Source organism: Carassius carassius, chromosome 35 (assembly GCF_963082965.1).
Source record: "Carassius carassius chromosome 35, fCarCar2.1, whole genome shotgun sequence".
Classification (NCBI taxonomy): domain Eukaryota; kingdom Metazoa; phylum Chordata; class Actinopteri; order Cypriniformes; family Cyprinidae; genus Carassius; species Carassius carassius.
Window position 1 is genome coordinate 285,021 of NC_081789.1, and position 26,007 is coordinate 311,027.

Below are 26,007 nucleotides of genomic sequence, written 5' to 3' on the forward strand. Positions count from 1 at the left end.
ATGGTGTCAAACTGTTTTCCTTAACCTTCCTTAAGCGTAAAGGAGCAACTGTATTTAAAGTGCTAGAAAAGAGAGAGTCCATAGTTTCTGTTACATCATCAAGTTGTTCTGAGGTTTTGGATATGCTAAGGAATTTGGATGCATCAGGAAGATAACTTAAAAAGCAGTCTTTTGTGTTAGAAGTGATGGTTCTTCCATACTTGTAACAAGAAGTAGGATTTACAATTTTGGCTATATGAAGTTTGCACAGAACTAAATAATGATCTGAGATATCATCACTTGGCTGAATAATTTCAACACCATCAACATCAATTCCAGCAGTTGGAATTGGAGCAATTGGAGCAGTCAGGTGTCTTGCTCAAGGGCACCTCAGTCGTGGTATCACCAGCCTGAGACTCGAACCCACAACCTTAGGGTTAGGAGTCAAACTCTAACTAAATGGTAAATGGACTGCATTTATATAGCACTTTCAACAGACCACATGGCCATCCAAAGCGCTTTACAATTTGCCTTACATTCACCCATTCACACACTCATTCACACACCGACTGTGGTGTCAGCCATTCAAGGCGCCATCCAGCTCGTCGGGAGCAGCTGGGGTTAGGTGTCTTGCTCAAGGACACCTCGACACTCAGTCAGGTGGAGCCAGGGATTGAACCACCAACCTTCCGGTTTGTAGACAACCTACATGAACCACTGAGCCACTGCCACGACTTCCACGACTTCCCCCACAAAGCATGCACTGTGAAGTCTGTGGATGGAATTCAAACTCTGATTGTTCAAGCAATGTTTTCAACACTGATAATAATCAGAAATATTTCTTGAGCAGTAAATCATCATATTTTCATGATTTCTGAAGATCATGTGACACTGAAGACTGGAGGAATGATGCTGAAAATACAGCTGTGCATCACAGAAATACATTACAATTTAACAGAGATTCACACAGAAAACGGCTAATAATATTTCCTTGATCAAATAAATGCAGCCTTGATGAGCAGAAGATGCCTTTTCCAAAATAGGAAAAGATCTTACCAACCTCAAATATAATAATAAAATAATTATATAGATAGATCATTTAAAAACATATTTTTATATATCTGTTTCAGAAAAATGATTTCATTAATAAGATAATTTTTCTGTTGCCAAAAGAGGTTGTCATGTGAAATGCTAATAGATATTAACACATTCCATTTCAATCAGATAGAATTTAGCTAAAACAGGCACCTCAACTCTCAACTCACTGATTACTATTATAATTATTATTTGTGTATGTTTCCACTCATCCGTGTGTCTCAGAATGATCTAAAAAGGGCTCTGTTCAGTGAACTTGATTTAACCAAGTGCTAAATGTTCCTGGATCAACATCCAACATTCCAAGCAACCAATCAGAGTTGAGGTATAAGTTTACAGGAAATCTTAGGTTAGGTTAGGTTTGGGGGGTTGCTGTGATTTTGTGAAATAAGACACGTTCCTGGGCAAACATCTTTTGTTGATCTGGATCAACATTAGAGTCCAAAAATATAGACTTAACCCAATCTTTAGCCATAAACTTAACCCTACCCATAATTTATTCCTAAAATCAGTGTGAAATTATAGCTGATTAACAATGGTGTAGAAGCACCTAACTCTGATCGTAAGCTTAAAACTTATCCCTCAATTCTGATTGGTTGATCAACAAGGATGTTAAAGAGGTCATCAGATGCAAAATTATCTTTTACTTGTTGTTTGCACTGAAATGTGTGTTGACAGTGTTTGTACACAGCCACCCTATGATGATGAAAATCCACCCAGTGATTTTTTTATTTATTTTTTTAATCGTGATGAATGATAACCCCTTTCTCAGATCAACCCGTTCACAGATTCTTGGCTGTGTGACATCACAGACCCTGGCCCCTCCCACGATTGTTGATTGACTCTGGTGTTTAATCACAGCTCCGCCCTGAGTGAGCTGTCATCAGTCTGCCATTGTTTCACCGCCAGAGAAGATGTAGACAAGAATGGCTCCATAGTGATTGAGGGCTTCTGTTGTTGGATGCAATAATGAACATAGCAGTCGTCATTTACTTTGTTTCTGAAGGGAATGCGACCTCTGATTTACCTAAATGTGTTTATGTTCGAATCATTCGTGATCCAGCTTCACCTCCAGAAGAAGTGAGTATAAGGTTATTTTATGATTCTTTCGTGCTAGTTAACAAGTTCCATGATGAATGTGGCTAAAGTTTACAGTCTCATGAGAACAGCTCGTCACCCCACGGAAGAGAGGCGCGGGGTCAGCAGAGCTCATTAGCATTTAAAGGGTCATGCATCAAACTGGTCACTGTGAACAGAGCTGTTTTTGACAGGGTGAAAGGGGTGTTATTTTACAGTGCAACTGAGAAATTTTAACCAAACTATGTTATGAACTTTTCATTAAGACCCTAAAGAATCATACCAACTTGTGGAAATTAGGCATCCGATGACCTCTTTAATCCAGGAACATGTTGTACTTTGTGAAATCACGTTAACCAGAGATAGGGTTAGGTCTATGTTTTTGGACAGTAATATTGATCCAGGAACATGTCTTGCTTGGCAAATTCCAGGACACATTTACTGACTCTGTTCTCTGTCTGTGCAGAGCAGGACTCAAGCGCTCAGCTGGACCTCACCGAGCTCATTGGTGTTCCTCTGCCTCCGTCTGTGTCCTTCGTCTCGGGCCTGGAGGGCTTCCCAGCATACAGCTTCGGTCCGGATGCTAACGTGGGCCGACTGACGCGTTCCTTCATCCCCGACCCGTTCTACCGTGACTTCTCCATCATCGTGACGGCCAGACCCAGCTCTCGGCGCGGAGGAGTGCTGTTCGCCATCACAGACGCACTGCAGAAGATCGTCCATCTGGGAGTGTCTCTGTCTCCGGTGGAGGACGGGTCCCAGCGCGTGATTCTGTACTACACCGAGCCCGGGGCCGCTCACACACAGGAGGCGGCTTCCTTCAAGATGGCCGATCTGACGGGCCGCTGGGCGCGCTTCACACTGGCTGTACAGGGAGAGGAGGTGAGGCTGTACATGGACTGTGAGGAGCAGCATCGCGTGGCCTTCCGCAGGAGTCCAGACGGACTCACCTTCCAGCCCAGCTCCGGCATCTTCATAGGGAACGCCGGGGGAACCAGGCTGGAGCGCTTCCTGGTGAGTGTTAGGAATGGCCAATGTGGGATTAAAAATATATCATGATATATCTGGTATTTATTGCGATAATAATATCAATGACGATAATTCAAGGAATCCTGTTTCTTTAGAGAGTAGTATTATCTTTTCTATTTTTACTCACAGTAGCGTGTTGTGAGCATTACTGAGTAGTAGGGGTTGTACCGACTAATCAACTAGTTGACTTCAATGCTCTGCCATGCTGCTTTAAGCTTGATGTCGACTAGTCGCTGGTCCTGTAGAGGGCGCAACAGGATAAGAAATCTTTGAAGGACTTCCACATTTACACTCTGTTTCTGAAGAGTTAAAATGACAAATACAACCCGAATTCCGGAAAAGTTGGGACGTTTTTTAAATTTTAATAAAATGAAAACTAAAAGACTTTCAAATCACATGAGCCAATATTTTATTCACAATAGAACATAGATAACATAGCAAATGTTTAAACTGAGAAAGTTTACAATTTTATGCACAAAATGAGCTCATTTCAATTTTGATTTCTGCTACAGGTCTCAAAATAGTTGGGACGGGGCATGTTTACCATGGTGTAGCATCTCCTTTTCTTTTCAAAACAGTTTGAAGACGTCTGGGCATTGAGGCTATGAGTTGCTGGAGTTTTGCTGTTGGAATTTGGTCCAATTCTTGCCTTATATAGATTTCCAGCTGCTGAAGAGTTCGTGGTCGTCTTTGACGTATTTTTCGTTTAATGATGCGCCAAATGTTCTCTATAGGTGAAAGATCTGGACTGCAGGCAGGCCAGGTTAGCACCCGGACTCTTCTACGACGAAGCCATGCTGTTGTTATAGCTGCAGTATGTGGTTTTGCATTGTCCTGCTGAAATAAACAAGGCCTTCCCTGAAATAGACGTTGTTTGGAGGGAAGCATATGTTGCTCTAAAACCTTTATATACCTTTCAGCATTCACAGAGCCTTCCAAAACATGCAAGCTGCCCATACCGTATGCACTTATGCACCCCCATACCATCAGAGATGCTGGCTTTTGAACTGAACGCTGATAACATGCTGGAAGGTCTCCCTCCTCTTTAGCCCGGAGGACACGGCGTCCGTGATTTCCAACAAGAATGTCAAATTTGGACTCGTCTGACCATAAAACACTATTCCACTTTGAAATAGTCCATTTTAAATGAGCCTTGGCCCACAGGACACGACGGCGCTTCTGGACCATGTTCACATATGGCTTCCTTTTTGCATGATAGAGCTTTAGTTGGCATCTGCTGATGGCACGGCGGATTGTGTTTACCGACAGTGGTTTCTGAAAGTATTCCTGGGCCCATTTAGTAATGTCATTGACACAATCATGCCGATGAGTGATGCAGTGTCGTCTGAGAGCCCGAAGACCACGGGCATCCAATAAAGGTCTCCGGCCTTGTCCCTTACGCACAGAGATTTCTCCAGTTTCTCTGAATCTTTTGATGATGTTATGCACTGTAGATGATGAGATTTGCAAAGCCTTTGCAATTTGACGTTGAGGAACATTGTTTTTAAAGTTTTCCACAATTTTTTTACGCAGTCTTTCACAGATTGGAGAGCCTCTGTCCATCTTTACTTCTGAGAGACTCTGCTTCTCTAAGACAAAGCTTTTATAGCTAATCATGTTACAGACCTGATATCAATTAACTTAATTAATCACTAGATGTTCTCCCAGCTGAATCTTTTCAAAACTGCTTGCTTTTTTAGCCATTTGTTGCCCCCGTGCCAACTTTTTTGAGACCTGTAGCAGGCATTAAATTTTAAATGAGTTAATTTAGTGGATAAAAGTGTAAAATTTCTCAGTTTAAACATTTGCTACGTTATCTATGTTCTATTGTGAATAAAATATTGGCTCATGTGATTTGAAAGTCTTTTTATTAAATTTTATTAAAATTTAAAAAACGTCCCAACTTTTCCGGAATTTGGGTTGTAAATGCATGCTCTGAAAGCTCCACAAGACATGGGATTATATGACCGGATGCTCGAAATTGAATGGGAGAATGCACGTTTTAAATAGCCTTTTGTACAGTTAATAAATCGCTGTTCTAATCTAATGCACTGCTGCACTGTAACACGCACAGAATCATTCAGCGCGGAAATGTACTGTCAACACTGCTCTGTGATATCTCAATAAAATAGCTTAGAAACTGAAAAATTCAAGCATATATTTCTTAATAGCTAAATCCCACAGCTTCACTACAAGTAGAGAGATGCTGCCATGTAGAATTAAATCACACACGCAATCGCTCTCACTAATGCATTCATATCAATGTAATCTTTACTGTGCTACTTTATCTATATCTTATTTAGAATGAGCAGAAATCTCTGAGAAATATAACAACCCAAAGACAAAAGAACTGATAAAAGTGAGCTGTTATAGGAGCAATAGCCATGTTGGCTGCGCTGTCATATGCCATAGCTGTGTACAAGGGGTTTGAGTCTCAGCTACAGAATTATTTGTTCATTTATGACGTCATCAGCGACTAGTCGACCTCGACTTTCATCACATAAAAGTCAACTTTAAAGAAATCAGTCATTCAGCCTCTACTGAGTACACATGTAATGTAATGACAGTTTAATTCATATACTGGAAGCAAGAGGGCGCTCTTGCGCAGAAACTCCACACATGCATCACAGAATAGTAATATACGGTGCCTGTAAGGTGACTTGTTTGGTTTACATAGTTTTGTCGTGGTCACGAAATAATAACTCGTGGGAACGTGATAATATGTCGAGGCCACAAGATATTAATATGTGGGAACGTCATATTAACTCGTGGGAACGTCATATTCAATTCAATTCAATTCAAGTTTATTTGTATAGTGCTTTTTACAATACAAATCGTTACAAAGCAACTTTACAGAAAATTATGTTTCTACAATATTTAGTAGTAGCTAGTAGTTTGTGCACGTTTGACAGGATTTTAGAAAAATAAAAATAATAATAATAATACAAGACGTAGTCAGCTAGATGAAGAACTATCAATATTATTAATTAATAGTAATTATATGATGCAGTCACACATGTAGCAATAATTGTTAGTTCTGTTTGTTGATTCAGGGTTAGGATCATCTGGGGTCCTCTGAGGGTCAGCATCATCTCTTCTCAGGTGTTCTGGATCCAGACTGGAGCTTGTGTAAATCCTAGTTACATCCCGTGGCAAAACATAGAAACAAAATAGAGACATCATTAGCATAGCTGCTGATCCAACAAAGTAGAATTAGTTTAACCCAAGCTAAAGAATAAAAATGCAGATGCAACTACACTCACAATTTAAGAGATACATTATTCGAATGCTTGGCGAAAGAGATGCGTTTTTAATCTAGATTTAAACAGAGAGAGTGTGTCTGAAACCCGAACATTATCAGGAAGGCTATTCCAGAGTTTGGGAGCCAAATGTGAAAAAGCTCTACCTCCTTTAGTGGACTTTGCTATCCTAGGAACTACCAAAAGTCCAGCGTTTTGTGACCTTAGGGAGCGTGATGGGTTGTAGCGTGGTAGAAGGCTAGTTAGGTACGCAGGAGCTAAACCATTTAGGGCCTTATAGGTAAGTAATGATAATTTGTAACTGATACGGAACTTAATAGGTAGCCAGTGCAGAGACTGTAAAATTGGGGTAATATGATCATATTTACTTGACCTGGTAAGGACTCTAGCTGCTGCATTTTGGACGACCTGTAGCTTGTTTATTGAAGAAGCAGGACAACCACCTAGAAGTGCATTACAATAGTCCAGTCTAGAGGTCATGAAAGCATGAACTAGCTTTTCTGCATCAGAAACAGATAACATGTTTCGTAGCTTGGCAATGTTTCTAAGATGGAAGAATGCAGTTTTTGTAACATGGGAAATATGATTTTCAAAAGACAAATTGCTGTCTAATATAACACCCAGATTTCTGACTGTAGAGGAAGTAACAGTACATCCGTCTAGTTGCAGATTGTAATCTACAAGATTCTGTGTAGTGTTTTTTGGTCCAATAATTAATGTCTCCGTCTTATCCGAATTTAATTGGAGAAAATTATTTGTCATCCAATCTTTTACATTTTTAACACACTCTGTTAGCTTAGATAATTGGGAAGTTTCATCTGGTCTCGTTGAGATATATAGCTGAGTATCATCAGCATAACAGTGGAAGCTTATTCCGTATTTTCTAATAATATTACCAAGGGGCAACATGTATATTGAAAATAGAAGGGGACCTAGGACGGATCCTTGTGGCACTCCATATTTTACTGATGATAAATGAGATGACACCCCATTTAAGTAAACAAAATGGTAGCGATCGGACAGGTAGGATCTAAACCATCTTAGAGCCTGCCCTTGAATACGTGTATAGTTTTGTAATCGATCTATGAGTATGTCATGATCTATGGTGTCGAACGCAGCACTAAGATCAAGTAAGACTAGAAATGAGATGCAGCCTTGATCTGACGCAAGAAGCAGGTCATTTGTAATTTTAACAAGTGCAGTTTCTGTGCTATGGTGGGGCCTGAAACCTGACTGAAATTCTTCATACAGATCATTTTTATGCAGGAAGGTGCTCAATTGAGCAGACACAACTTTTTCTAAAATTTTAGACATAAATGGAAGATTTGAAATAGGCCTATAATTTGCCAGTACACTAGGATCTAGTTTTGGTTTCTTAATAAGAGGCTTGATAACCGCCAGCTTGAATGGTTTTGGGACGTGACCTAAAGATAACGACGAGTTAATGATATTGAGAAGCGGTTCTTCGGCTACAGGTAACAGCTCTTTTAGTAATTTAGTGGGTACAGGATCTAATAAACATGTTGTTGGTTTAGATACAGTGATAAGTTTATTTAGCTCTTCCTGTCCTATATTTGTAAAGCACTGCAGTTTATCTTTGGGTGCGATGGATGAAACTGAAGTGTTAGACGCTGTAGAATCTACATTCGCTATTGTATTTCTAATGTTATCTATTTTATCAGTGAAGAAATTCATAAAGTCATTACTATTTAACGTTGGTGGAATATTTGAATCAGGTGGCGTCTGGTAATTTGTTAATTTAGCCACTGTGCTAAATAAAAACCTTGGATTGTTTTGGTTATTTTCAATGAGTTTGTGGATATGCTCTGCCCTAGCAGTTTTTAGAGCCTGTCTATAGCTGGACATACTGTTTTTCCATGCAATTCTAAAAACTTCCAAGTTAGTTTTTCTCCATTTGCGTTCAAGACTACGAGTTACTTTCTTGAGAGAGTGAGTATTACTGTTATACCATGGCACAGTACGTTTTTCTCTAACCTTTTTCAATTTGATGGGGGCAACAGCTTCTAATGTATTAGAGAAAATAGTGCCCATGTTGTCAGTAATTTCGTCTAATTCATGTGTATTTTTGGGTACAAATAGCAGTTGAGATAGATCAGGCAGGTTATTTGCGAATCTGTCTTTGGTGGCTGGAACAATAGTTCTGCCCAGACGGTAACGCTGAGACATATAGTTAATATCAGTTATACGCAGCATGCAGGATACAAGAAAATGGTCTGTAATATCATCACTTTGGGGTACAATATCTATAGCAGTAAGATCGATTCCATGCGATATAATTAGATCTAGTGTATGATTAAAACGATGAGTGGGCCCGGTGACATTTTGCTTGACTCCAAAGGAGTTTATTAGTTCAGTAAACGCAAGTCCTAATGTATCATTTGCATTATCAACGTGAATATTAAAATCTCCCATGATTAGCGCCTTATCAACTGTAACTAGAAGGTCTGAGAGGAAATCTGCAAATTCTTTTAGGAATTCTGTATACGGCCCTGGTGGTCTATACACAGTAGCCAGAGCAAGAGATACATTAGATTTCTTTTGCATGTCTGACAGTGTAACATTTAGCAGAAGTATTTCAAAAGAGTTAAACCTGTATCCTGTTTTCTGGGTAACATTGAGAATATCACTATATATTGTTGCAACACCTCCACCACGACCAGTCAGACGGGGCTCATGCTTATAACAGTAGTTTGGTGGAGTCGACTCATTTAGACCAAAATAATCATTTGGTTTTAGCCAGGTTTCAGTCAAGCAGAGTACATCAAAACTGTTTTCTGTGATCATTTCATTTACAATAACTGCTTTGGGTGTGAGTGATCTAATATTTATGAGGCCAAACTTTAAAAATTGTTTTTGTTCATTTACTTTACATTTTTCTGGTTTAATTACGATAAGATTTTTTCTAGATCCTACATTATATTTTGACCTCACTATTCGGGGAACATATTATTTCGTGGCCACGAGATCATTTTGTCGAGGTAACGACATCCTTATGTCCTGGCCTCGAGATGCTATGTTGAGGGAACAACATCCATTTCTCGTGGCCACGACTTCTTATGTTGAAGGAATGACATGTTTTTCTCGTGGCCACGAGTTTAATGCGTAAACAAACCTGCGTGCCCATAGCAACCCGGGATTATCAGAGATGGATTCATTCATATTTTATATTGAATTAAGTAATTATTATATTAACCGTATGCTTTGGCTACCAGGCTGTATTACATGCGATTGTCCGCATTCAAATTAAGTTTATCATAAATAAATATTAAATGAAGTGCATAATAAAATATAAAAACTTTTTTTTTATCCATCCTACAGTCTTGTAAGTCCATTAACTTATAGTCTTTCCCCCGTAATATGTGTACATTATTATTATTATTAGCCTATTATTATTGTTTTTTTTGCTTCAACTTCGATCTCTTTACTTAACATTCTGAATACTTTTGTAAATAATAGTGTCATATAATACAAAATAAGTAGAGCAGTGTGATTGATTGGTTAACCTTTTTATTTTATTTTGGAAATTGTTATTGATTGATATAGCAATTTCTGCCTTAATTTTCATATTTGTTTGCTGTGGATTAATTTATTATATTGTTGTGGTGGATTCATTTTTTATTGTTTGCTGTGCTGTGCTGTTTTTAACATCGGAGTTAAGGGAGGCGTTCTTAGATGTCCATTTCTTCTAAGTGATAGATCCGGTGTTCTGACAAATAATGCTACCTATCAGATTATGCTACCAACACTGTATTTATCATACTGTAAGGGTAGGTTTAGGGTTGGGGTAGGTGTACATGTTAATAAAGCCTCACACCTTATTAATATCATGCATGAAGCAAAATCTGATAGGTAACACTTTTCGCTATCGAATTATGCTACCATTGGTTTTAATGGGAGGTAGCATTTTTCGACAAGGCAGCACAAATCGACAGAACACCGGGAGCTGACGTGACGGCGGAGCAGCAGACACTATAGCATTCTTGATGAGCTCACTTGAAGTAGGAAAGGAAAGTTGTCATTCTAGTCATCTAAGTTTAAGTTGCCGGGCTACGAGCAGGCTGCCCATTGATTTCACGATCTCTCCACTGACAGACGCAGATCGGCGCCGCGGAAATCCTGGTCCGGGATTTTTCGGGATTTGGAATCAGCTATTTGAGATCTCGCTGAAACAGACAATCTTTGCCGGTGGCAGGGGAAACGCGGAGCTAAATCCGGATTTGACTGGATTTGGGTATGGTTTCACCCTGGGACAGAATATTGGACAATTCATGTTTTTATTTGTCTCCCCTGGTTATTGAGGATGAAATTGTGATTATGCTGCCCTTTTAAATCTAACTTTTAAAGAAGTAATAAAATACTGTTTTGGTATTTCGTGTCTTTCTCACTGTGTTGGTGTGGCTGTGAATTTAGATTAATTTAAAATTAACAGACTTCCAATCTGCTACAATAGCTTACTGTAAATGCTTCACATTAACATAAAATGTCATAATGTAAATGCTTAAATTTTATGTGTATAAATAATAAAATAATTTCGTAATTCAAAATATGAATGAATCCATCTCTGATAATCCCGGGTTGCTATGGGCACGCAGGTTTGTTTACGCATTAAACTCGTGGCCACGAGAAAAACATGTCGTTCCCTCAACATAGCATCTCGAGGCCACGACATAAGGATGTCGTTACCTCGACAAAATGATCTCGTGGCCACGACATATTATCACATTCTCACGAGTTATGTCGTGGCCACGACAAAACTAAATAAACCGAACAAGTCACTTTACTGGCACCGTAGTAATAGCACTGATGATGCTCCAGGAAATCCCTTATATGGACAAAAGAATCCAGTTATCGATTGATAAAACACACAACGCAGATGGAGAAATTTTAACTGATGAAACTTTAATGCAATAAACATATGATTGCATAAAATACATGGTTTATCTGTGTTCTTCAAGCAATCCTGGGTATTTTTTTTATAAGGAAAGTATATTTATAATGCAATGCTAATCAACATAGCCTTTATTACTGTCTATATCACTATCATTCTGTAACATGAAACCACGTCTGGTCACAAAAAGAAGTTATTTCAACCAGGGTTAGGCTCAGACCAATGTTTTGTTGCTCTGTACAGTACAGCCCTGACCAAACCAGTTCCGGATTGTAAAAGCGATCAACTCCTCCTCGATTTCATGTCACGCCACACTGTTGCATACAGAAACAAATAGATTTTATCGTTATATCACAGGAAGACTAATTCTTATTGTGGGGAGAATGTTTACCAGTATATGGCAGACAATAATATATTGCCCGTCCCTAGTGAGTGTCACTGTTTTCTCACGCATGTCTGCTGTAGTGACTTCTGTTTCTATTTCAATGTGTTTTCAATGTAGCCAATCCCAGACATATCTGCTGATCTCTTGAATCAGAGGTGTTCAAGCTAGAATCCTCTTACCGCTACAGTTTTTTTAAAATTGGAATTTATATATTAAACTCAAATGTCCAAGAAATAACAGTCTAAGGACTGAGGCAGAGGTAAATTAGACAGATCACAGATTTAATTTATGAATTTATGAATGATTTATTTGACTTATTTTAGTGGCAGTACACAGACACAAATTAATTACTTTGACAATGACCTTTATTTATAAACAATACAAAAATAAAAAATATAAAAATAAAATGCTTTTGTAGAACCAGATGTGAACCCAGCAGCTGTAATAGAACCCAGCATTTTGGAAGGCATTGTTCATTTTTATAATGCTTCACTAGAGGATATGCACAATACATTTTGATATTTCCCTTACTAGTACTAGTAAAATTACTAGTATCTTTTCCATTTTTCTAGATATTTTTCTTACTTGTACGAACTGATCAACAATCACATGTACAAGTTACTAACAATGTGTATCATAAATGAACAATTATTCAATTATTATTATTAAATTGAACATTTGCAACTTAATTTACATGATGTGTGTTCTGCTAGGCATCTTTGGTTTCCTCTTGTTGTGTCATTTAGATGGTAAATGTATGCCTTCTTATCTTTTGAATCAATTATCAAAAGTTGCTAAAAGTTTCCATATATATATATTAATATATATATATTTTTTAAATGGCTAAATTTGTTTCTAGGAGCTTTTGGAAGAAAAAGTTGCTAGGGTAGACTGAAAAGTTACTAAACTTTGTCATCACTCATGAACAACACACAGGGAGCACAGCAGAAACTCTAGATGATGCCCAAATATGATTTTAATGAGTGTTGGTGCTAAATGTCTTCTGCCTCCCAGTGGTTCATCCATGCTCTTCATAAATTAAAAAAAAACAACATACTAATATATTTTGTATATAATCATATACAGTACTGTGCAGAAGTCTTAGACGACTAGAATTGTAGAATCAGTACGTCACGACACAGATGTTCTGTATCACCGAGCAGCACAGACGCCAACACATTGATTTGTGGCTCGTTCACATTCTAACCAACATTGGACAACATCAGGCGCGCCACAAGACCGACAACGTGGCAGTCTTGTGTTTTAATGTCTTTCCCTTTAAAGATCCTTAAAAGCATTAATTTATGTTTCCCCTTTTGTTCTCCTCATAAAAAAAAAAAACTTTCAAAACGTTCAAAGGATATTTCAACATAATTCAACATAAAATTCTTCAGTTACTCTGATCATGTCGTTTCAGTCCTGTACAACTTTCTTTCTTCCGTAAAACAGAAAAAATGTGATATTTAAAACAATGTCCATGCTCCTCCTTTCCATGCAAAGCAAGCATACAGTAACTAAGGATGGAAAAGTATACCATAAAGTACCATAAAAAGTATTATTATAACTGTAATATTGCTGTTACTGTAGTAGCATGAGTCTCAGATGATTAAAGCTGTGTTTGGTCGGAAGAAGAGCTTGTCCATCAGACGTCACAGTCAAACAGCTGCAGAGCTTCAAACTTCATGTCATCATTTTCTAATCTATTCAAGAGAATGTTGTGGTCAATAGTGTCGAACACAGCGCTAAAATCCAGTAGCACTAATAGAGAGATACAACCCTGGTCAGATGATAAGAGCAGGTCATCTGGAATTATAACTGTCAGTGTGGTATACAGTAGTGGTATACATGGTTTATGTGGACACAAATGTGTATAATGACACGGATACTAAAACGTAAACAAGGTTTATGAGGACACTTCCTGTGTCCCTGTGGAACAAAATGCTTAAAAAACTTACAAAACTGTTTTTTATGAAATGCAAAAATTGTCAGTAGTTTCAATAAGGGGTACAGTAGGTTTAGGTTTAGGGTTGGTGTAGGGGAATAGAAAATACAGTTTGTTCAGTCTAAACAACATCACGCCTATGGAGCGTCCAGAGTATGTGTGTGTGCACTATGTGTCTATAAATGTTGAGTTGACACACAGACTGTTCATCTGATGGCCTGAGTAAACAAGTCTTTGAGGATCGCAGCATTTACAGCTGTAGTCTACAGGCCACAAACACACACCAAAACTCTGTACACCAACCATACAGTTCAGAACACTGAAACTATATATTTGAGATTATTCAGTTGAAATTAAGTATTGTTAACAATTTAAGAACAAAATGTGCTATTCACTGTGCCTAAAATGAATAATTACAAGAAAAATATATATGTTTGTATAGAACATTAATGGAGCAACAGATTTCATTTGAAAATAAATAATTCAAGTTATTTTGTTAAAAAATCCTATAAATGTATGAGGAGGCAAGGGGCCTTTTACCCAACAAACTTTTTATTTTTAGAATGATGGATTCTCTTCTTATCACTGGAATTGGATCCTCCTGCTTTCTGCAGATAATCATGGGAAGGTTACCTCCGTTCTCCTGTTTCTGAGGCTGAAGATGACGTGCTGATTCACTGCAGTAATCAGATGTTCAGATTGACTGTTAGCATAGCTGCTAGCTAAATCAGTCTGGCAGGAAACACTGGCTATTCAACATTCAAAGACAGAATCTGGAGGCTCTGAACACACCCAGAGAACCCAGCTGCTTCCCCAGTCTTCAGTTTAGTTTTAAGTCACTTTAATTAGAAGTTGTCTTAAATATTTCGTACAGGTACAAAGGGATAGTTTGCAAACCTACCCAAAACCTACCTCAGACATAAAAATAGATGGTTGGTCTTGTTGGTGTCTATCAAGGACTCTCTCTCTCTCTCTCTCTCTCTCTCTCTCTCTCTCTCTCTCTGTTTTTCTTTCCCACACATCAGCAGTATTTGTTGTCGCTCTAGTGAATGGAAAACAGGTGTTTTTCCTCTGGATGTGTTGCACAAGAGTGTTTACAGCCACGCCTGTGTTAATCAGGACTTCAACTCGTTAGAGCGCTGAGAAAACACTGACCTCAGCCTTTACATGCACAGAGGTCGAAGGTCAAGAACTGACGCTGACCGTTCATGATCAGGTCAGAACGTGGAGAACAGGCTGATATGTGAACTGGTGTGTGTGTGTGTGTGTGCAGGGCTCGATCCAGCAGCTGCTGCTGACACCGGATCCCAGCGCTCTGAATGAACAGTGTGAGGAGGACGATCCTTACGTGAGTGTCAGCAGATACACGTATACAATATACACACACAAGAGATACACAGATCCATATATCAAATATAATATATATTAATGTGGCACAAAACCAGAAGCTCCCCAAAAAGAGCATCATTTTGATCATCAACCTCAGAAATTCATGTTAAAGATATGCACATTTATTTGAAAAAATTTGTAGCATAATTGATTTCAGCGATGCAACATAGGCTATGTTGCGTCTATGAAATAAATTATGCTTCAAATATTTTTAAATAAATGTAAATAAATATTTACATTTAAATATTTAGTTACATAGATGTTACATAGATGCAATATTAAGAGAGGAACCAGACATTTGATGTTTAAAGCTGCTAGTGTTCATAAAGTAACAGAGTTTGTGCCTGTTATGAAGAACGTTTTCCAACCCAGAGTTCAGTACAGTAGAGTTCAGTAGAGTACAGTAGAGTACAGTAGAGTTCAGCAGAGTTCAGTAGAGTACAGTAGAGTTCAGCAGAGTACAGTAGAGTTCAGTAGAGTTGAGTTCAGTAGAGTAGAGTACAGTAGAGTTGAGTTCAGTAGAGTACAGTAGAGTTGAGTTCAGTAGAGTACAGTAGAGTTCAGCAGAGTACAGTAGAGTTCAGTAGAGTACAGTAGAGCTCAGCAGAGTACAGTAGAGTTCAGCAGAGTACAGTAGAGTACAGTAGAGTTCAGTAGAGTATAGTAGAGTACAGTAGAGTACAGTAGAGTTGAGTTCAGTAGAGTAGAGTACAGTAGAGTTGAGTTCAGTAGAGTAGAGTACAGTAGAGTTGAGTTCAGTAGAGTACAGTAGAGTTCAGTAGAGTACAGTAGAGTTCAGCAGAGTTCAGCAGAGTACAGTAGAGTACAGTAGAGTTCAGTAGAGTACAGTAGAGTTGAGTTCAGTAGAGTTCAGTAGAGTTCAGTAGAGTATAGTAGAGTACAGTAGAGTTGAGTTCAGTAGAGTACAGTAGAGTTCAGTAGAGTACAGTAGAGTTCAGCAGAGTTCAGTAGAGTACAGTAGAGTTCAGCAGAGTACAGTAGAGTTCAGTAGAGTATAGTAGAGTACAGTAGAGTTGAGTTCAGTAGAGTACAGTAGAGTTCAGTAGAGTACAGTAGAGTACAGTAGAGTTGAGTTCAGTAAAGTTCAGTAGAGTACAGTAGAGTTCAGTAGAGTACAGTAGAGTTCAGCAGAGTTCAGCAGAGTACAGTAGAGTACAGTAGAGTTCAGTAGAGTACAGTAGAGTTGAGTTCAGTAGAGTTCAGTAGAGTACAGTAGAGTACAGTAGAGTACAGTAGAGTTGAGTTCAGTAGAGTTCAGTAGAGTACAGTAGAGTTCAGTAGAGTTGAGTTCAGTAGAGTACAATAGAGTTCATTAGAGTACAGTAGAGTTCAGTAGAGTACGGTAGAGTACAATAGAGTTCATTAGAGTACAGTAGAGTTCAGTAGAGTACAGTAGAGTACAGTAGAGTTGAGTTAAGTAGAGTACAGTAGAGTACAATAGAGTTCATTAGAGTACAGTAGAGTTCAGTAGAGTACAGTAGACTAGCAGCGTCCTCTCGTAGCTGTATTGTGTCATTACAGCTCAAAGGTTTGCTGTGAAGCTGTTTTTTAGTTTCAAATGCTTTACATAGTACTTGTGTTATGAATTAAGTTTTATTAGTGTTTTTTTATGTATTTTAATGATATTTTAACAGTGCTGTTTATGGTATTGTTTTAGTTTTACGGCATTTGTTGGTCTCTTCTTATGGTTTTGACTGCGCTGTCTAAATGAGAGCGAGTTGAGTTTGATTGAGAGTCTCCAGAACACATACAAACACACACACACACACACACACACACACACACACACACACACACACACACACACACACACACACACACACACACACAAACACACATACACACACACACACGCACACACAGTCAGGCCCTAATGAACAGGGAATAAACACTGTGTGTGTGATTCCAGGTGTCTGGATACGGCAGCGGTGACGACATCTACGATGATACGGAGACTCCGGACAAGGTCAAGAAGGTGTTTGAGGAGAGAGAATATGTGATGGTGAGAGAAGCTTCACTGAACTCATGCTAGTACAACAGACATAAACACACACACCTAGCCAGTGTGTCACTGAGATAATGTCGTTCATCTCTCACTCCGCTCTTACGTAAGAACTTCCACTGATGTTTAGGAGAACACTTAGTGCTGAGATGAAATGTTTTGTGGCCCCAGATGATCATGTCAGAGTGTCCCGACGGTCATGGCTCTGTCCAGCAGAGGGAGACAAACACACATTCATTAGTTTATATCACAGCCCTGTTATTATAATTCACCAAAGCACTTTACTGGGTCGTATGTACCGCTGACAGCACCTGTCAAAAGTGTTTGACCGCTAAGATTCTTGATGTTTTTTAAAGTCGTCTCTCTGCTCACCAAGCCTGCTAAAACATTACTGTTCAAAAACCTTTGACTGGTAGTATTTAGGGGCGGACTGGCCATCGGGAGGGTTAGATTCTGGAGTCAGATTACCGGCCTGATTTACTGTCCCAGTCCGCCACTGGTAGTGTATGTGGTTGATTTCTTTTTATTTATCTATAATGTAAATTATACATGCTAATATTTATCAAAATAAAGACCTAAAAAGGCCAGAAGCCATGAAGTCTTGATTTGCCAGGCTCTGAGAGTGTGATGGATGACAGGTTCAGTGATGCTCAGGCTTTATTCCCTGTGTTCTCTTCTGTCGTTTGGTGTTTAGCCGGAGGATGTGGAGTCCGGTCCGATGAGAGCGCCACCTACTGAATCTCCCTCGTTCAGCACCGAGACAGATGATGAGGAACTGGAGGAAGGCTCTGGAGAGGACATCATCATCATCAGCGGTCTGAAAGTCTTCAGATCATTCTCCTGTCATTCATTTAGTTTTTGAGTCCACAGCGGTCTTCTCTTTCATCCCAGCAGTCGTCTGATATTTTCCTGAGCCCAGAGTTTACATGACCAGCTTTCATCTGATTTGTTTATGCAGGTTTTTCATCTGCATCATGCTATCTGTTTGTGTTTCTCTGTCACCGCAGAGCCAATCAGATCAGAAGGAGCTTCTCAGGACAGAAATGTGAGTCTGTCTCTGTCACAGATTCAGTTTTCTTTTTTCAGGCTTTCTCTCTGACTGTATTTACTGCTTGTGTTTTCAGGTCATTACCATGCAGAAGGGAGAGAAAGGAGAGCGAGGACCCCCAGGGCCTCCAGGACCCACCACTCCACACACACCAGGAGAACCAGGGCCCCGGGGCCCACAGGGAGCGCCTGGAGAACCAGGACGAGACGGCCGGCCTGTGAGTAAACCAGAACACTGCTTCAGCCATCGCTGTCAGATCAGCACTTTTGTCTTGCTTTTACTGTTACCTGTGAAGACAAATTATTTATAATATACACTACTGTGTTTACACATACCAGGAATTTGTTTAGTGACAAGCTGATTGATTGATTGATTGATTGATTGATTGATTGATTGAGATTGAGATTGATTGATTGACTGGTTGATTCATTGATTGATTGATTGATTGATTGGATGATTGGTTGTTTGGTTGGATGATTGATTGATTGATTGGTTGGTTGATTGGTTGATTGATTGAGATTGAGATTGATTGATTGACTGGTTGATTCATTGATTGATTGATTGATTGATTGGATGATTGATTGGATGACTGGTTGTTTGGTTGGATGATTTATTGATTGATTGATTGATTGATTGATTGGTTGGTTGGTTGATTGGTTGATTGATTATTCCTGATGTATGTGAAACACTGCAGTCGATGCTCAGAATCAGAATCAGATCACTCTGTGGTTGGCAGATCACATGATTATGGAGCTTCACTTGTGAACTGATTGAATCAGTGCTTTGCTGCTGGTTAGCAGTGTTTATACGTTCTGCGTAGCGCTGCAACCCTATGGTTGTTTTTTAGTTTATTTTTTGCAAGTGTTGATCATGAAAGTGGCTTCTGACACTGCAGGTGTTTGAAGCAGAACAGCATTATTCTCTCTCACACAGACACACATCATTAATGAGCTGTTTCCAGAACGCCTCGGAGGACAAGAAATGGACAAATAGACACAAGTGCTGTATTAATGCTGAATTTGTTCTCTTACAGGGTGATCCAGGGAAAGATGGAGCTCCGGTGAGTATCTTCTCATGCACAGTTTCTGTGTAGATATGATATGAGAGTCTTAAACTACTAAACACTTGGGAAAAAGTGTAACTATATACATGCTGATGTTTGAGTAACATGGATGAATGTGATTGTTTGCTTTATGTTCCTCTCTTTCTGTCACGTTCAGGGAGAGGCTGGACCTCAGGGATTCCCGGGCCTTCCTGGAGATCTGGGTCCCAAAGGTGACAAGGTATGACTCATGCTGGCTGAATATGGTTTATAATAGCATGCCGAATAAACCTGTAGAGTGTGACAGTCAGGCTTCAAAAGTAATATTTGTATTTAGGGAAATGGATGTTAAGTGATGTCTTATCAAGGCCGATTATGAGCTCTGAGGCTGTTGACCGATGCTATATGCGTCAGTGGAAGTCATCAGGACACATTATTTCAACTTATATTTAAAATAGTGTTTAACAGCAATGAAACTGTGGAAAAGTTCCACCAATCAGAGAGTCTTGGTGAGGCCAAAAGAGCTCTAGCTCCTCCCATTCACACAAATCATAAAAATGATTAAATATTTGTATGCATATTTTGTAATAAATTTGAAATATATTGTTTGTGTAAAATCAATCTGATGCATAGTTTGATATTTCTCCATCATTTTTAATTTTCTGCAGAGCTTCATGGGATTGTAATTCTATCCCTCATCAAAACCATCAATTTACTCTTTATCTTTGTCTTTTTGTCCAATTTTCAAATACTTTATTCCTCCTTCAAATCAAAGTTTGTAATGTTGTGATTGCCCTCGTAGCTGGTTGTTTTGGTTCATGGATTATAATGGTTAGATCATAATAATAGCTTATAATAACTAATGCGCTCGATGACTGCTGACATGATGAGTTTGGGCCAATCACAGCAAGCGATCCGCTCGTGTTTTTAGGGTGATCCTGGTGTGGGCATCCCGGGGCCGCCTGGACCTCCCGGACCTCCAGGAACATACAAGTATTCGGTATGTACCATAACATATTATTATGTGCATACTGATTTAATTCTGTATGTCATAACAGCAGATGTCCTGACTGTAAACTCCCATGAGCAGGAGGACATCGCCAGCTCTGGATCGGGCGACGTGGATCTGGACAGTGACGCAGAGCTGATACGTGTGAGTTATTACAGGCCCTGCGGAATTAAAAAATGATTTAACACTGAACAAAACGAGACCTGTGGTAGTCATTATTTACATGTGTAAGATCAGTTTTCAGACAAAGAATTGGGTGCTCAGGTTAACTTCCATTGTGTTGGACTCTCATCAGGGTCCTCCAGGGCCTCCGGGGCCACCAGGACCCCCAGGCCCTTCTGTTGGAGCTCATCCGGGGCCCATCGGGCCTCCAGGGGCTCCTGGAAGAGACGGGGAGACGGGCAAACCTGGAGTCCCGGTGAGTGAGGATCAGGACTGATTCTAGACCTGTGTGTCCGAACTGAGCTGAAGCAGTCATTGTGTACTCACTATTCAAAGTCAAAGTCACCTTTATTTATATAGCGCTTTAAACAAAATACATTGCGTCAAAGCAACTGAACAACATTCATTAGGAAAACAGTGTGTCAATAATGCAAAATGATAGTTAAAGGCAGTTCATCATTGAATTCAGTTATGTCATCTCTGTTCAGTTAAATAGTGTCTGTGCATTTATTTGCAATCAAGTCAACGATATCGCTGTAGATGAAGTCACTATTCCTCATGAATAATGTCTGATTGTCTTTGAATGATGACAACAAAACAAAAGAATAGACAATATAAACTATTTTTGCGCTATAGTCTAAGTTTTCTCTTAATATTTAAATTGAGTATCATATAAATATACACAACATTCTATGAATTGATGGATACAATTACTGAAAAGTGACAGGAAAGACATTTATAATGTTGCAAAAAAACTATTTCAAATAAATTTTGTTCTTTTCTATTCACTAAATAGTTAAAAACATTAAGTTGTTTCCACAAAAATATTGTGCAGCACAACTGTGTTCAACTGATAATAATCAGAAATGTTTCTTAAGCAGTAAATCATCATATTATTCTGATTTCTGAAGATCATGTGACACTGAAGACTGGAGGAATGATGCTGAAAATACAGCGGAGCATCACAGAAATACATTACACTTTAACACAGATTCACACAGAACACAGATGATTTACACTGGAATAATATTTCAACATAAAAATTATGTTTTTTTTTTTTATAAATGTAGCCTCAATGAGCAGAAGCCAACCAAACTCTTCTTTCAAAAATGTTTATGAAAAACAGTCCACAATACTCTAGAGCAGCGTGGACATTTTTCACAACATCTCCCTTTGTGTTCCACTAAAGTAAGAAAGGCAACCTTCTAGATCACATCACAGTCAAGTGTGTGAAAACATGTCCTCTGTGATGTAGACACACACTGTAAAAGGGCTCGGTGTTTAGCAGATTATACTTGCACTAAAGCACTTCTTCACTTTACTATAGAAGCTTGTTTCCAACATGAGATAAAAATAAAGTTCTGAGTTTATATCATAATTTTCTTAAATCTTGCAGATCTGATTATGTGTTGGAAGGAATCCTCCATAATGTAAAATGGAATAATAAATAGATATTAAATTCTTATTGAAAATTCTTTAGATGTCATAATGCCATCACTGGACCGTTTGAATGGTTATTACAGTTTGAGAAACATTACATTACATACTTGTCCAGACCTCCGGATTGAAGTAATAGTTCCCAAATGTTTTGGGTGAAAATGTAAATTAATATTTATTCCCCAAGCTGATCAGATTAATCCAGTAAAGTTTTCAGATGAACATTGAGCTGTGAAGCTGTGAATGAAGCTCAGATCAGCCTGGAGGAGAGCAGAGCAAGATTCAGGTCTTCTTCATATGAACTGACATTCATCTGCTGAACTCGTATGATGGAAATGACAAAGCTACTACTAACTTCCTGTTTCCTGCTTAAACACAGTCACAAAAACCAGACGCTTCATGAACGACTGCCCAAGAAAAGCAGTGACCCATGACAGTGGGATTGTGTTCAGTGCAAGAGGTTTATGTGGTGATTTCGGTCATTTCAGGGTGAAAATGGACGAAATGGTCAACCAGGAAAAGATGGAGAAAAAGGGCAGAAAGTAAGATATTTGATTAGGAAATGTGTCATTTTTCCAGGATTGAATATTGTTGCATTTGTATTTATCCCTGTTTGTTGATTTTGTTCTTTATTTAATTCCTGTATTCCTCTCTTGCTGTCTATCATGACTATCATACACACATTCAGGTGTAGTCACACTTCCACAGATGATTTCTGTTTCCAGCTGATAACCTCCTGATGTCTTGTGTTTTTTTTGGCAGGGTGAAGCAGGTTTACCTGGAATCACGGGACCAAAGGTAATGTTGTTTGGATCACACTGGTGTTTCAGATCAGTTTGCCAGATTCACTACTTTAGATCATGAGTAAATAATGCAAACGATCAGAGATGTGTTATGAGTTTGAAGACTTGACTGAACATTATAAGGCTGTTATAGCTTTAGAAGTGATCTTTGTCTTCAGGGTGATGCAGGCCAGCTGGGGCTCCCAGGACAGACGGGGACCGAGGGCCCCAAGGGTCAGTCTGGTCCTCCAGGGCCCCCCGGACCTCCAGGAACCGGCTTCAGCTTTGACATGATGGTGTGTTTCACTGACCGTCAGATTCTATAGATCTGACAGGTTTTTGTTTATTTACTTACCGTATTTTTCAGACTATAAGTCACACCTGAGTATAAGTTGCATCAGTCCAAAAATACGTCATGACGAGGAAAAAAACATATATAAGTCGCACTGGACTATAAGTCGCATTTATTTAGAACCAAGCACCAAGAGAAAACATTACCGTCTCCAGCCGCGAGAGGGCGCTCTATGTTTTCAGTGGAGCGCCATCTCTTGGTTCATGTCTCTTAGTTTATTTCTCTTGGTTCATGTCAAATTAATTTTGATAAATAAGTCGCACCTGACTATAAGTCACAGGATCAGCCAAACTACGAAAAAAGTGTGACTTATAGTCCGGAAAATACGGTATTTGATCATGGACATGGACAGTAGACCGTACACACAGCTTCAGTGGAGGGACTGAGAGCTCTCGGACTAAATCTAAAATATCTTAAACTGTGTTCTGAAGATAAACGGAGGTCTCACGGGTTTGGAACGACATGAGGATGAGTTATTAATGACATAATTTTGATTTCTGGGTGAACTAACCCTTTAAACCATTGTAAGGGTACATATTTAGAAATTGAGATTTCTACATCATCATCTAAAAGCTGAATAAATCATCTCTCCATTGATGTGTGGTTTGTTCGGAGGACAATATTTGTCTGAGATACAACTATTTGAAAATCTGGAATCTGAGGGAGCAAAAAAATCTAAATATTGAGAAAATCATCTTTAAAGTTGTTCAGATGAAGTTCTTAGCAATGCATATTATTAATCAAAAATTAAGTTCTATACATTTACAGAATGAAATTTACTAAATATATTCATGAACATGATCTTAATATCCTAATGATTTTTGACATAAAAGAATAATTTAGAATTTTGGTATATATACATTTTTATATATATCATATACATTGCTACAAATATACCTGTGCTACTTATAACTGCTTTTGTGCTCCAGACTCACTGTTATCATCCAGGGTTTTATTAAAGTAGTACAGATTTGTATTCTTTCACATATGTTCTCATTTATCTAATATTAGATTTTGTCTGAAGAGCTGAGAGCACTTGAAAGTGAAGTTGATACTTGCGTTTGAATCAGTGCAATGAGCTGAACTGTGGGTTTAGTCTTTGAAAAGAGCCTTTGAAAACTGAAATGTTGTGATTGTTTGATTCGATGTCTGTTCTGAGGCAGGATTTGGAGAGCTCGGGTCTGGATGAAAGCAGTGGTTTCAGGCCTGTGCTGCCCCGAGGACCGCCTGTATGTGCAGTACATCCACATTTACTGAAGCTTTCTAGCTCTCACAGCTGAACTGCAGCTCATTCTCCTGTATTTTCTCATCCTCAGGGCCTTCCTGGGCTCCCAGGACCTCCAGGGCCACAGGTACACACAGAGATCTGCGCAAAAATCTAAGAAATCTGGCATGATCTATCAACACCGTAAAACCTAGATATGGCATCTACCATGTGATTTTATATGTCATTAGCTGGAATCACTGTAAAGAGAATACATACCTAGTGTTAGAGGTGCTTTAGTGTTTATTTAACTGAACCCAAATCTACACTTTCAGGGAAAAGAAGGAGCCATCGGCCCTCCAGGTGTTTCAGTGAAGGTCTGTGTTCCTCACACACACACACACACACACACACACACACACACACACACACACACACACACACTTTCCCTTCCACGACTGTTTCCATCCCTGATTTCCAAAGAAAGCATGCCGTTCCCACCCACATGTTCCCCATCACCCCCAAATTTCCTATCTTTGGCACATCTGTAAGGGTCAGTGAATGCATCTCAGGCATTGACCTCCTTCATAGTGCAATTCAAAGTAAAAACACATCATAATGGCTTTATATTACATAACACACAGTGAAGAAGTTGGATTCAAGAAGTTTCTATTCTCTTCTATTTAAAAAACCTGGCTATGTGTTCTGTACTAGACTAACTGAGACTTGTCATGGCACTTGTATACTGTTGTTGTTCTCTTGTTGGTCTGATTGCTTCTATTGTTCTCATTTGTAAGTCGATTTGGATAAAAGCGCCTGCCAAATAATTAAATGTAAACATAAATGTAAGTTATCAGCTAATCACATTCCAAAATGATTGCTCCCATGCTCTATGGCAAGCTTACAAGCTGCCATAAACACCATTAACATAGCTGTACATAATCATAGGACATCTGCATAGAATAACTATATTATAAATTATTTATATGTCATATGAATATTATAAGACTTATGATAATCAATTCTCCTCCACTCCACCAGGGGGATCCAGGCGCTAAAGGAGACGATGGACAGGCTGGGGCTCCTGGTCTTCCTGGGCGACAAGTAAATATACACAAAACAAAATAGGCTGTAAAACGTGATCTTAATTAATGTTGTTATTATATATTTCCATAAATTTATGGATAATTTTTTTGTTTTTAATTTAATGTTTTTTTTTCTTTTTTCAGGGGGAAGGGGGAGAGAAAGGTGATAAGGGTCAGAAGGTTTGTATTCTCATCAAATCTGTGCTGTATCTCTCTCAGACCCGTCAGCTACGATGCTAATAGTTTATGTGTTTTGTGTTTCAGGGAGAGAGAGGTAGAGATGGAATCAGTTTACCTGGACCTCCGGGGCCTCCTGGACCTCCTGGACCAATCATTAATCTACAGGTGAGTCCATTAATGTCTCACATTTTTTTAAGGATCTGGATGGTAATTCCAATGCATTTGTTTTGAATTATTTCTCCACCCTCAGTTGATGCTGAATGACACAGAAGGAATCTTTAACCTTCCAGGGATTTTTGAACCACAAGGACCATTGGTAAGAAGCCTTTCCTTGCCCTGCTTGTTGTTTGTTCATGGCCTGATCAGTATGGCTTAAGTAACCTTAACTGACACCAAAAAACACAAAAATGAATCATAAAACACAACAATGAATCAGAAGATACAACAACGAATCAGAAAACAAAACAACGAATCAGAAAACACAACGAATCAGAAAACACAACAGTGAATCAGAAAACACAACAACGAATCATAAAACACAACAACGAATCAGAAAACACAACAACGAATTAGAAAACAGAACAACGAATCATAAAACTCAACAGCCAATCAGAAAAC

The 26,007-nt window shown here is 38.9% G+C and overlaps 1 protein-coding gene across 1 annotated transcript in view; it reads left to right on the top strand.

Moving 5' to 3' along the window:
• The window catches only part of LOC132115606 (collagen alpha-1(XV) chain-like), a 67,037-nt gene that overhangs the window by 23,475 nt on the left and 17,555 nt on the right, over positions 1 to 26,007 (top strand). The window contains exons 3-23 of the mRNA XM_059524025.1: positions 2,618 to 3,165; positions 14,950 to 15,024; positions 16,996 to 17,088; positions 17,783 to 17,903; positions 18,096 to 18,133; positions 18,213 to 18,353; positions 19,170 to 19,196; positions 19,357 to 19,419; positions 20,110 to 20,178; positions 20,269 to 20,331; positions 20,483 to 20,605; positions 22,275 to 22,328; positions 22,549 to 22,584; positions 22,748 to 22,864; positions 24,084 to 24,149; positions 24,237 to 24,272; positions 24,460 to 24,501; positions 25,166 to 25,228; positions 25,354 to 25,389; positions 25,474 to 25,554; positions 25,640 to 25,705. Of these exons, the coding sequence (XP_059380008.1) occupies positions 2,618 to 3,165; positions 14,950 to 15,024; positions 16,996 to 17,088; positions 17,783 to 17,903; positions 18,096 to 18,133; positions 18,213 to 18,353; positions 19,170 to 19,196; positions 19,357 to 19,419; positions 20,110 to 20,178; positions 20,269 to 20,331; positions 20,483 to 20,605; positions 22,275 to 22,328; positions 22,549 to 22,584; positions 22,748 to 22,864; positions 24,084 to 24,149; positions 24,237 to 24,272; positions 24,460 to 24,501; positions 25,166 to 25,228; positions 25,354 to 25,389; positions 25,474 to 25,554; positions 25,640 to 25,705 (1,958 nt within the window). The remainder of the gene's footprint in view (positions 1 to 2,617; positions 3,166 to 14,949; positions 15,025 to 16,995; positions 17,089 to 17,782; positions 17,904 to 18,095; positions 18,134 to 18,212; positions 18,354 to 19,169; positions 19,197 to 19,356; positions 19,420 to 20,109; positions 20,179 to 20,268; positions 20,332 to 20,482; positions 20,606 to 22,274; positions 22,329 to 22,548; positions 22,585 to 22,747; positions 22,865 to 24,083; positions 24,150 to 24,236; positions 24,273 to 24,459; positions 24,502 to 25,165; positions 25,229 to 25,353; positions 25,390 to 25,473; positions 25,555 to 25,639; positions 25,706 to 26,007) is intronic.